We start from the raw sequence: 11,643 nt of genomic DNA, 5'->3' as shown, positions 1-11,643 counted from the left end.
TTAATTTTAGCGTTCATTAATACATTTCAATCAAAGTTGTAACTGTAAACAGTTATATCCCTATTTTGGTTTGTCTTGTTATAAACAGATGTTCATTCAGCCCTTTTGGAAACAGAACAAATTGCTAATAATAGTCTTTAACTATTAAATATCATTGCATCATTGCATCATTATTGATCAGCATGCTGTACTTTGTGCCAAGACAGCCCCTTTTCCCAAATATGCTGTCAGAAAATGTAGCTAACTTCAAATTCTAGGACCTTTCAAGGACTTTCCAGATCCAATACCCTCAAATTCAAGGACTAAATGTGGGGACACATTTCAAGTTAGAGCAAGGTTACATCGTGTTACCTTTTAAGATACATTGTTACAGTTTCCTTTTGAGGGAACTTAGCTGCGTCACTGCGGTGACACTTTGGGGACGCCTCCAGGGGTAAGTGCGTCTGAATGTGTATATCAAATTCAACCAATGGTGAGGCTTAGTGGCAAAGACAGGGTGAGGCGGGAGCCAGGAAGTATATCGCTATTTGAAATATTGCCAAAGATGGCATTACAGGGACGCAGGAAGTATGGCAAGGGAGACGCAGCGTCTCGTTCCCTTCTCAGGAAACAACAGTAACATACGTAACCCGCAAAAAAGCATTTTGGTATGAATCAACATTCACAAACAGAAGATATAAGCATTTAAAGCGAACAGTTTAGCATATGTGCTTAAAAAGTCTAGAATTTTTATGCTATTATCCTACACTACACAGGGAATAATATGGATTTTTTTCTTGCATAAAATAGATTCAAGCACTTTCAATGACCTGTATCTATGTATGTATATTTTCTAAAACTTCCCAGGGCCTTGAACTTTCTCCCCAGATTTACAAACTTTCAAGGATTTCATGGACCCATGGGAACCGTGTGTACAAAAACTTTCATTAAAAGTGTGACTAAATTTACTATCTGATCTGATGATTATATCAGTATAAAGCCTACAGTACGTCATGAGGAAGTAAACTGAACCATTTTCTGAGAATCAGCCATGTACATGCATTGAATCCCTCAGTCGGTGTTTAGGGGGCAAGTGCAGATCATCACCATCATGTCAAACCAGGATGTTATGTTTGGCACACACTTATGTATCAATCATTGGGTATGTATATGCAGTTTAAATCCTGTTAAAACACGGTCAGAAAAACACTTCAACCGCACTCCATACGCACTTCACATGGGTGGAGGAAACAAAATTCACATCAGAGGCGAATAGAAAGACATCAAAGCACCTCAGCCAACAATGTGTTCATTTATTAAAATGTGCGCTTAATGAGTTTTGTATACGTGTTGTAAATCACAGACATCAAATATAATTTTTTATACCACGGGCCTGTTGAATCCTTTATTCTGATTGGCTGAGAATGTTCCATGGGTATTGATTATTTTTCTGTAAACCTCACGCCTAACCTGTCAAATGTTTTAAAAATAGGCACCAGAGCAATGTTTTTGGTAACCGTGGTATAAGCAGAATAATTGACTCCATTCCTTTGAATTATTTGAAAAAAAAAAATGCACACCCGCCGTGTAACAGGTCTGCATTATTTTTTTATAATTCAATGGCCCGTTGTCAATTATTCTTCACATAATGTGGTATGTAAGGCAATCAGAATGAATTTAATGCTTTAAGATGATCTTCTAAACACCTCCACCTCATTTCTATGCAAACACCGAACCCTAAAATAGTTGAATATTGTTTGATAACCTCTATGACGTGTGTTTGTGAAAGCTGGAATGATTGACACATCACAAGAGCTTCTATCACCGTGACAACCGGCTCTATTGGAGACTCCTCCTCCTCCTGCACTACATAACCTCTCTCTCTCTCTTTCTCCCTATTTCTTGCTTTCTGATGCACTGAGGTAAGACCTTTTCTCTTAAGCTTTTAATTCACATTTACAACAACTTCAACATTAGAGTACTTTAGCAAACGTTTGCTTCATTATAGACATTAAGTTAATACCAAACTTTTAGTTAATTGCCTTTACGGTGTATTTATTTATTAGGCATCGTTTAAGAAACACAAACAAAATAAATTTGCCTGGTTATTCAAATTATTACTTAATTTTTTATTATTATATAAACATGTTAAACATATTTGTATTTATTATGCACATTATAAATAGGGGACATTGTGTATACTGTAAATAGTTGTATTGTTATAAATGATTTACTGATTCAAATATTATTTAGATATAATAAATAAATAAATATCTCTTGAAGGTTTATTTTCAGCACCACAATAAATATTTACTTTTAAGTATTTTAAAGTGAACCCATTCATTCATAAGCATACTGCTGGTTTATTTCAACCCAAAATGTTTGGTCAAACATGGACATTTATTTGTTTAATGCAAACCAGCGGTTATATTTTTTCCAATTATAGGTTGTAAAAACCCAGGATTTTTATTTAAATTTGTAAATGTGATATTAATATTTAGTAATTAGTTTAGCACAAAATCCTTGTAAGTAGGAATTTGTTTATTTTTAGTGTCAGGTTCAGTCAATATGCTTTCCCGTAAATGTGACATGAGCCTTTGTCATGTGTGTGTGTGTGTGTGTGTGTGTGTGTGTGTGTGTGTGTGTGTGTGTGTGTGTGTGTAGACTGAACACAAGCTGTTATCTGATATCTGAACAGAGCATGTCCACAGGCTGTGTGAGGTCACTCTCAAACAAAGCCGAACACACGATCACCATGCACGATCATCTTTGTAAGTACTGAAGTGTTTTCTACTAAATCTCTGTTTGTGTGCATGTGCAAGACTTTTTTGAGGAAACAAATAATGAGAAATGACAATGAAAGGGTCAGATTATAGAAAATCTCTGTCCACTGGGAGTAACAAAGGCGACGGTTTGACCGATCCACGTATTCATGAACCCGTTTCATTTTACTGTACATTGCATTTTTACTTATGTGACTTATGTGAGTATGTGTGTTCTTTGAGAATCGAACCCGTGATCTTTTTGTCGCTAACGCAAGGCTCTACTAAGTCCGCCTGGGGTTCTTCCGCAGATGGGAATGCAGACATGGAAAACCCGAAGCTCAGCTCAGAGGAGGATCCGCAGGATAAACTGACACAAAAGAAACCTCGTAGGAAAGACACGCCTGTCCTCAACTGTCCACCACTCATACCAGGCAAGATTTTGATTTCTCATACTATTTCTATATCTCAGCCCATATCTCAGGTGTCTCAGCTCTTTGCATTTGTCTTTCACAGGTGTGAGATTGATGAAAACAGAAGCTCGGATGATTCATCAGGAGGAGGAAGAGAAGGAGATGAAGAAGTAGATACGTTTAGGTCCTAAACGCTCCGGATTTGTTTTTTCCTTTTTGTAGTAATGTGTGTTGCTTGAGCCTTCATTAAATGTGTTGCAGGTGTATTATTGTACTTTTGTCATCATTTAAGTGCAACAATGTAAAAACATACAGTAGCAGCAACTTCCTTTTAATTTTAACATTAACATGGGAATGCAAAATTAATTTGCAAATTAGGTCAAGGTTAGGGTATCAACTGGTGAAACTATCACCCCCATGTCATCCAAGATGTTTAGGCCTTTCTTTGTTCAGTCGAAAAAAAATAAGTTTTTTTAAGGAAAACATTCCAGGATTTTTCTCCATATGGACTTCTATAGTGGACCTCACTAGTGGGTTTGCAGTTTAAATTGCAGTTTCAATGCAGCTTTAAAGGGCTCTCAACCAAGGCATAAGGGTCTTATCTAGAGAAACGATTAATAAATTCCTAAAAATTAATAAATAATATGTGCTTTTAAACCATAACTTCTCTTCACTTTGAAAGTCAGGCGTTACATATGTAAACTGTACACTTGCCGACCATTTTGAACAATAAACTGACACAAAGACATTAATTAATATCATTCAACAAAAAACTTTCTCCACACTTGTAAACACTGGAGCGGTAGTTTCGCATACATCATGACCTTTCAAAGTAATTACGTAATATATAAGGTCACGTTGGCGCATCACGGCTAGTGCATGAGAAGTTGTGCATATTCATATATTTTTATTTGGTGAATATGACGATCGTTCACTAGATAAGACCTGTATGCCTCGGTTGGAATCGCTTAGAGAGCTTTGAAGCTGCAAAGTAAACTGTAAACTGTTGAGGTCCACTAAAGTCCACTATATGGAGAAAAATCCAAATGTTTTCCTTAAAAAAAACTTAATTTCTTCTTGGAAATTATCAGGATTTTTTAATGATATTGGAGTAATCCTTTAAGAAGAATTCTGGAAGCTGTGTTTTTGTATGTTGAAGATGCTATGCAGGTGTATCAGTACAGCAATAAAATTTACAGCTGTTAAATTAACTGGGTGCATTTCACAGATCATGTCCAGGTCTTGATTCACCCCAAAACATGAATATGTTTTGTACAGCTATGCCTATTTAAGTACTTTTAACTGTATATTTTTTTATATTAAGCATATTATAAATAGATAATTCCCATAACTGTAATGCAAAAATTCTCAATACTGCAACTATATCTATCTATATCTATATCTATCTATCTATCTATCTATCTATCTATCTATCTATCTATCTATCTATCTATCTATCTATCTATCTACAGTATCTATCTATATCTATATCTATATCTATATCTATATCTATATCTATATCTATATATATATATATATATATATATAGCAGGGAAAATAAGTATTTGACACATCAGCATTTTTGTTCAATTTTAAATTCATACAAAGAAATCAGAACATTTAAGTATACAAGTTGAGTCATAATAAATAAAGTGTAATGACACAGGGAATAAGTATTGAACACACTTTATTTAATACTTTGTAGAAAAGCCTTCTGATTTCTTTGTATCAATTCAATATTTGGCTTGATGGCTACATCTGGTGGAAATTTTGTGTCAATAGCCCACTTAGAAATCCTCTTACTGATAAAAATGCTGATTTGTCAAATAATTATTTTCCCCGCTGTATGTAAATAGAGCAACAAATTACAAATCACAAATAAAAATCACTTTACTGTATCACCACTCTAACGTAAAATCTTTATTAAAAAGTAATAACTATTAAAGTAAACAATACTGCAATACAATAAACTGGAATATATGAATAAATAAGTCAGTAAGTCTTTACAATAAGGTTTCACTTGTTGACATGAACTAAAAAACAACACTTCAACAGCATATATGATTTTAGTTCATGTCCATTTGAACATTTATCAATAAATATGGGGGATTATATTATATAATTGCAGGTACATTTGATGTCCAAAGTCATTATTTTTTCTGCCCTTTTCAAATTGTCATATTAAAAATTATTGTAAGAATTTAATACTCATTGTCATAGATCAAAAGAGGGCCAGTTTCCCCAACGCTAGCTCACAAGAATTTGTACATATTTTACGAGTTGGCTAATTTGTATTAATTCATACGACCACATTCTTAGATTTTTGTATATGCTGTGACCCCTATGACGTTGGGGGTAGGTGCGGGGTTAGGGGTTGGGTTGTTTTTTTCATGAGAATCATACGTTTTTGCACTATTTACTTCGTATGAATTCGTATTTATTAGCCAATTCGTAAAATATGTATGGCTTCTTACGAGATCAGGCTGGTTTCCCGGACAGGGTTTAGATGAAGCAGAATTGATACTGACTAAACAGGCTTTGTATGTATGACTTTGGACACTAAAGTGCCTGCATTATCACTCATATATTTAAAAAATCAACATTGTTTTGATTTACATTAGTTAACAGTAACAATATTATGATGGATATAACAATAATACAAATGCTGTATAAATATGTTGCACATTTTTGTTCATACTAGCTAATCCAGTTAAGTGTTACAAATATATCATTTATAAATATCTGAATTTACTGCGAGTAATGTGTGTGTCCTGATATTGAACTGGTCATGTATTTGTGTAGTAAGTTCACCTTCCTCGTCTAAGAGAGATGCTCTGCAGATGTCTGGCTCTACTCCGGGGATCTGTGGGTCTGTTGTCCATTTTCTGCGTACGGGGAGGTAAGTAGGAGTTTGCACAGTAACTGGGTTTCTTACTGTACCGGACCAAGTGGTATTTGCGTCGATTGAGGCCTGCAATAAAAACAGCACAAGAAAATTTTCATTGCTTGGCTTTGATTTTTTTAAACGCAAGAACAATAGAGCTCCCAAATAAACACTCAAACTCGTCGTCTGAGCCCTTTGAGTAAAGATTTATTGTCACAAAAGTGCAATTACGGAGCAAACAAGCATGATCACATGACCACACCTGCTTTATGATATGAATTTTCCTTTAAAAAATTTAAAACAAAAAACTAAAATAATATCGTTGCAAAGGCATTGGGAAATAAAAATTAAAGTATTAAAAAAATCTGGCAACTTCAAATGTTTCTCATGTTTGATTGCAGTTACGCAATACATCAAACATACAACAGATGGCAGCACGGCATCAAGAATATATGTTACTTATGTCCTAACACTTTGTTATGGAGCCTTTTGCTTGTTTTTGTGCCAGAGATATGACATTTGATTTTAAACAAACACATTTTTTTTTTTTTTGACAAAAACATGAAGGTTGTCTGACAAACACGTACATGTACTGGACTGAGTTGAACACATAACAAGTTACTACAAAGCAGGACTATAAACAGACACATTAAGGCAGTATCCCACTGTGCCATATTTACGCTTCTCAGCTTCGATTCTCTATAAATGTACAGCATTACATCTACAGGATCTCACATTCTGGGTCCAAACATGCCTTTGAAAGAGGACTAGCTAAACCGTCAAAGGTATCGGAGGCAATCTTAAAAACACACACACACACACACAACCAAAATAATAATAATACCACAGTATACTTTGAATGTACAGAGGAAATTCACAGTCGCCAACTTTCTCTTCTGCTGGTGGAAAATTATCAATTTATAAAAAAAAAATCACATGCACAAATGAGCAAAACCACCTGCAGAGACACACAAGTAGAAACTTGAGCATTTCCAGTAAAACAAATTGAGATTTGAACATTTGGAGAAAACTTTTGACTTAAAATAAAAAAATTATTAGCTAAATGTTTGACCCATTACAGTAAGGAAAGGACAATAAAACAAATCAATAATATTCTATAGGTGACTAATTCACAATGATCATAAATGAATAATAGTTTTAAGGCAACAATGCATTTTTTCATTCTTTCTTCTTATCATAAAAACAACATTTGTGACCTCCACTAAAATGATGAACAAACATTATAATCATCTTTGGTTGAGGCAACAGACACATTTACACAAGGACCGTGTTGGTTATTTCTAACAGCCTATTTACAAGGAGGAGGCCTTTGACATTTTTGTTTACTACAATTTACAATTCCTGTATCAAACTTAGTGTCTCCTATAATAACAAATGTGTACACACATAAACGCCACAGAGTCTAAAGCTCATTAAGGCAGATACAATCTCATATTCAGTCAAGCAGTTTGAGACACTAATACCTCGGTAGGACATGGGTCCCTAAGAGTAAATCTTACTTTACACAATTAACAAAAACAAATCACAGAAAAAAATTGTCTATGCTAAAACTGGCCTTTTTTGTAATTCACCAAATTGAAAAGCAAAAAATCAACCTGTATCATAATACGTCTCCCTAAAAGTAGCCTATATTGTTCATTGTTCATACCAAATATTAAAAAAAATCACAATCTTTATAAACGACACTTCATAAATAATGTAATCTTTTATATACATTAAATACAAAAATAGAAGAAAATTCAACATACGACCTAGTGTCAAAATAAGTACATGTACTACATTTTAACATGCCAACAATGTCAGGCTTGAGACAAAGCCGAGTTGGCCTATCAAGTTTGGCTCATAACTATGACATTTCAAATATTTATATACAGCGGGGAAAATAAGTATTTGACACATCAGCATTTTTATCAGTAAGGATATTTCTAAGTGGGCTATTGACATAAAATTTCCAGCCATCAAGCCAAATATTGAATTCATACAAAGAAATCAGAACATTTAAGTATACAAGTTGAGTCATAATAAGTGAAATGACACAGGGAACAAGTATTAAACACACTTTATTTAATACTTTGAAGAAAAGTCTTTGTTGGTGATTACAGCTTCTAGACACCTCTTGTATGGAGAGACTGGTCGTCTGCATTGCTCAGTAGTGATTCTGGCCCATTTTTCCACACAAATCCCCTTACTGATGTGTCAAAAACTTAGTTTCCCCGATGTATATGCATTTTTCTTCGATCCTTATAATAGTACAATAGTCAGCTAAAATATGTTGTGCAAATCACTTACCGAAACTAATGAATCATTTCTGGACTGCAAAAACTATGTGAATTGGTTGAGTTATCAGTGGTCAAAGTGACATTGGCAAAGTATATTGGCAAAAAATGATGGACTATAATTCGAACCCTCGTTCGCTTTTTGAGAAGCTCCGTATTGGCGTATGTACAGAATGCACACAGACACACAATGAAACCTGTACAGTATCATACATGTGACAAAAACAATGAAACCAATAGTGTTAAACTGTAAATAAACAAGAATATAAATGATAAAAATAAGAGGTAAACAAACCAACATTCTTTGGATGCTGTATTGACAGCCCATTGTATTCTAAAGGAACTGAGTTTCTTTTGTATCTCCGTCTGCCATTTGGGGAGGTTTGGAACTTAAGCGGTCGGCAGATGTTGTGCTGTCCTTGGGGAGAAGATTTCATCTCCACGTGGCCACATACATTGTCATAGAGTGCATGATGTCCATTTGCGTGAAAGCTAAAGTGACTGATCCAAGTCATATGTCCATACGCAAATGAATGTAAGAAAAACAGGACCGTTGGAGAAAGACACAAGAGGAAAAATAAAACAGATGAGTAATAAACCAAAGTAGCCACCAGGGGACAGCACAGATCAGGGTTTGGAGTTGCTAGTCTGCATCGGGCGCAGACGCAGACGCTGCGGCTGCAATGTTTGCCAGTGTAGCTGGTGAGTTCCTGCTGTTACTGCGCTCCTCTTCTGAGTCTGCAGACGAAAGCAAAGATTGGCCACATTTAGAGCTCTTGTTTAACGGCTCTGACAGGGGAATGATGGGACGTGTCGGAGAATAATGGAAAAAATGCTAGATGAGAACACTTATTTTAGATAAAGTGACGTGCATGCGTAGATTCTTTGCATTGAAATGAAAAAACTCTACAAAACAAACGTTGAAGTTGCAAATGAAGGTGACAAATAAACCAAAAAGTGACAAATGAATAAATTTGTGGATTTCTGCTCTATGTGCTCTGATGAGAGGAATTTAATTTGAAATCACGAGTCACGAGTCCCAATTCGCACATTTGAGATCAGGATTCATGTCTATAGAATCAATGTGAAACTGAAATCAATGATTGAAATTAAACTTTGATGTTCCTAATCTCAAAATTAGATTATGAGACTTTAATCTGGATATCACAGACAGTAACACTAAATCTAAGTCTTAAAACTAAGTTTCACTATCAACTTACAACAACTTTAATATATTCTCCTCACAATACGTCCTCCTAATTTTTAACTCTTTCCCTGCCAATTATGCTTTCCTGACCAGTTTTTAGTGTAATCTGTAATTCCGCTCTTACGCAATTTATAAAAAAAACTGAAGCAAAAACAAATCCAACAACATTTTAAACTCTGTGTATGTTTTGAATTTCGTTCTGAATCTAATCTCTAACAAAATTCCTTTACAAAAATGCAATTATTTAAGATTCTTGCTCAAACTTTTGTATTTCTGAAGAAACCTACACATATTTAAGAGGTTGTAAAAAGAGAACAAATGAAGATAGGATGGAAAGTTTTTTCCCGTTTTGTTTGTTTGAAAGCAGATGGTCATTTCTTTCATTTGACATATTTGTATGTTTATATATTTATAGAAGAAAATACATATTTTTTTTATAAAAGACTGGCTTGGTTTAAGTTAATAAACTAAGTCAATAGTATATAGACGGTTTCAGCCGTAACAACACAAACAAGCTGCTTTCGTGGTAAACACGTAACTTCCAGTAAACTCTGCTAAGAATAAATAACAACGAAGTACTTTAACTCTTTCCCCGCCATTGACGAGATATCTCGTCAATCTGCAATACCGCTATTATCCGCTCTTATATGCGCTCTTCCGCAACTTATAAAAAACGGAAGTATTGCCCTAGGGCAAACAGCTGTATGTCCGTGTATGTTTTAAAGATCACTCTGCATCTGATGTCTATCAAAAGTCCTTCACAAAAATGGAATTATCTCAGCTTTTTGCTCAAAATTTTGTGTTTTTGATGAAACCTACACATATTTGAGAGGTGATAAAAACAGAACACATGAAGGTAGGATGAAACGGATTTTTCTGTTTGAAAACAGAGGGTCTGTTCTTTTATTTCATATATAATATGTTTATATATTTAAAAAGGAGCATTTTCTGGAAGGCATTAATCTTTTGTGAAAATCATGAAAAATGCTGGCAGTGAAAGAGTTAAACGTAGTCTATTTATATAACAAGCAAAATAAACAACACATAGATTGCCTAGGAAACCAAAACATTTGTTATTTTCAGTTTAGCAAAAAGTCAGACCATTAAAAAACTGAAACCGGAAGTAAAGTTCGGACCAGACGCTTTTGTGTCACCGCACGTGCGTCTGATGACACCGTCTATAGTCAATTTATTTATTTTTGTCAAGTCATCTGTAGGGCATAACACTGTATTTGCTCAATTTTGACTCATTTGCCAGCACGGGTCACATATTTACATTTCAAACTTTATAAACTATAATCACTGGCTTACGGCAATGGCAATACGCATGTTGGAGAGTTGAGGTGAAAAATGCACCTAGAATGCGAGTAAAACAGCTAATTTTCATTTTAGGGTGAACTATTCTTTTAAATGATGCTAAAAAGCAGATGATGATTTTACCCGATTTCTTGCTTTCACTGTCGTCACTGTCAGGTGAGTTCAGGTCTTCGTTCCCTGACATTCAAATAAGACACGGATCACTAACTTAAAGAAACAGTGCACAAAAACAAATGACAAACCCTTTTCCGAAAACTACTATGTTCCCATTTTACGCAGTTTTTTTTAGTACTCAAACTGTTAGCACACTGCAATAGTCATTATGAACACAATACAATATACAGTACGTCTCTAAGACTTAAAGGTTGTGTCAATTCAGAAAGTACATAAATGTTACAAAGACTGTAAACAACCTGATTTCATGAAATTGCATATTATAGTCACAGAAAATTTTATCACTTTACCCGTGTCCATGTCACGGAATTCAGCTTTTTTCTGTAACAGGAGCACGGATGTTTTTTCCGTGTCACTCCTACGGATTTCTCTTGTTTTTTTTATTTTTATTTACTTGTTGTTTTTTCCTATTTTCTTACCATTGTCGCTTGGGGTTGGGATTAGAATCACTTTTTTGTTAAATTTTTTGACATCCTAACCCAAACCCCAACTCCAGGTGAGAATAGTTTTAAAAGCGGAAAAAAAACATGTAGAAACCAATACATAAAAGTACATCCTAACATAAAAGTACATCATAAGGCAAACCCCAAATCTAACCCTAAGCGACAAT

General features: G+C 34.6%; 2 protein-coding genes across 8 annotated transcripts in view; one reads left to right on the top strand and one right to left on the bottom strand.

Annotated features, from left to right (window-relative positions):
* Positions 1-1,854: 1,854 nt before the first annotated feature.
* ppp1r17 (protein phosphatase 1 regulatory subunit 17) lies at positions 1,855-3,418 on the top strand. Of its 4 annotated transcripts, none has more exons than XM_065259049.1 (4): positions 1,855-1,901; positions 2,678-2,750; positions 3,053-3,175; positions 3,258-3,418. In XM_065259049.1, exons 2-4 carry the CDS (start codon positions 2,681-2,683, stop codon positions 3,326-3,328), a joined length of 264 nt encoding a protein of 87 aa, XP_065115121.1. In that variant the 5' UTR covers positions 1,855-1,901; positions 2,678-2,680; the 3' UTR covers positions 3,329-3,418. The 4 variants fall into 4 exon arrangements, with proteins under 4 accessions (XP_065115121.1, XP_065115119.1, XP_065115120.1 ...); XM_065259047.1 differs by having other exon boundaries at positions 1,861-1,901; positions 3,020-3,175; XM_065259048.1 differs by having other exon boundaries at positions 1,861-1,901; positions 2,644-2,750.
* Positions 3,419-5,087: 1,669 nt separating this feature from the next.
* pde1ca (phosphodiesterase 1C, calmodulin-dependent a) overlaps positions 5,088-11,643 on the bottom strand; it is an 84,941-nt gene continuing 78,385 nt past the window's right edge. For 2 of the 4 annotated variants that reach the window (XM_065258546.2, XM_065258550.2), the window contains one exon: positions 5,088-6,125. In XM_065258546.2, coding sequence (XP_065114618.1) covers positions 5,962-6,125 — 164 coding nt within the window. In that variant the 3' untranslated portion in view covers positions 5,088-5,961. Of the gene's footprint in view, positions 6,126-6,561; positions 9,074-10,982; positions 11,037-11,643 lie in introns of those variants that run through there. The other 2 variants (XM_065258547.2, XM_065258548.2) reach the window with 2 other exon arrangements.

The sequence above is a fragment of the Paramisgurnus dabryanus genome, chromosome 22 (genome assembly GCF_030506205.2).
Source record: "Paramisgurnus dabryanus chromosome 22, PD_genome_1.1, whole genome shotgun sequence".
NCBI lineage: Eukaryota > Metazoa > Chordata > Actinopteri > Cypriniformes > Cobitidae > Paramisgurnus > Paramisgurnus dabryanus.
Note: the sequence above shows the minus strand (reverse complement) of the source record. Positions and strands in the feature narration are given on the sequence as shown.

Excerpts from the sequence above, each read along its gene's own strand:
- ppp1r17 (XM_065259047.1), top strand. The coding sequence starts at position 2,681 with ATGTCCACAGGCTGTGTGAGGTCACTCTCAAACAAAGCCGAACACACG. Across the intron at positions 2,751-3,019 it reads CACCATGCACGATCATCTTT|GCTCTACTAAGTCCGCCTGG; the intron begins GTAAGTACTGAA and ends CGCTAACGCAAG. Across the intron at positions 3,176-3,257 it reads CTGTCCACCACTCATACCAG|GTGTGAGATTGATGAAAACA; the intron begins GCAAGATTTTGA and ends TGTCTTTCACAG.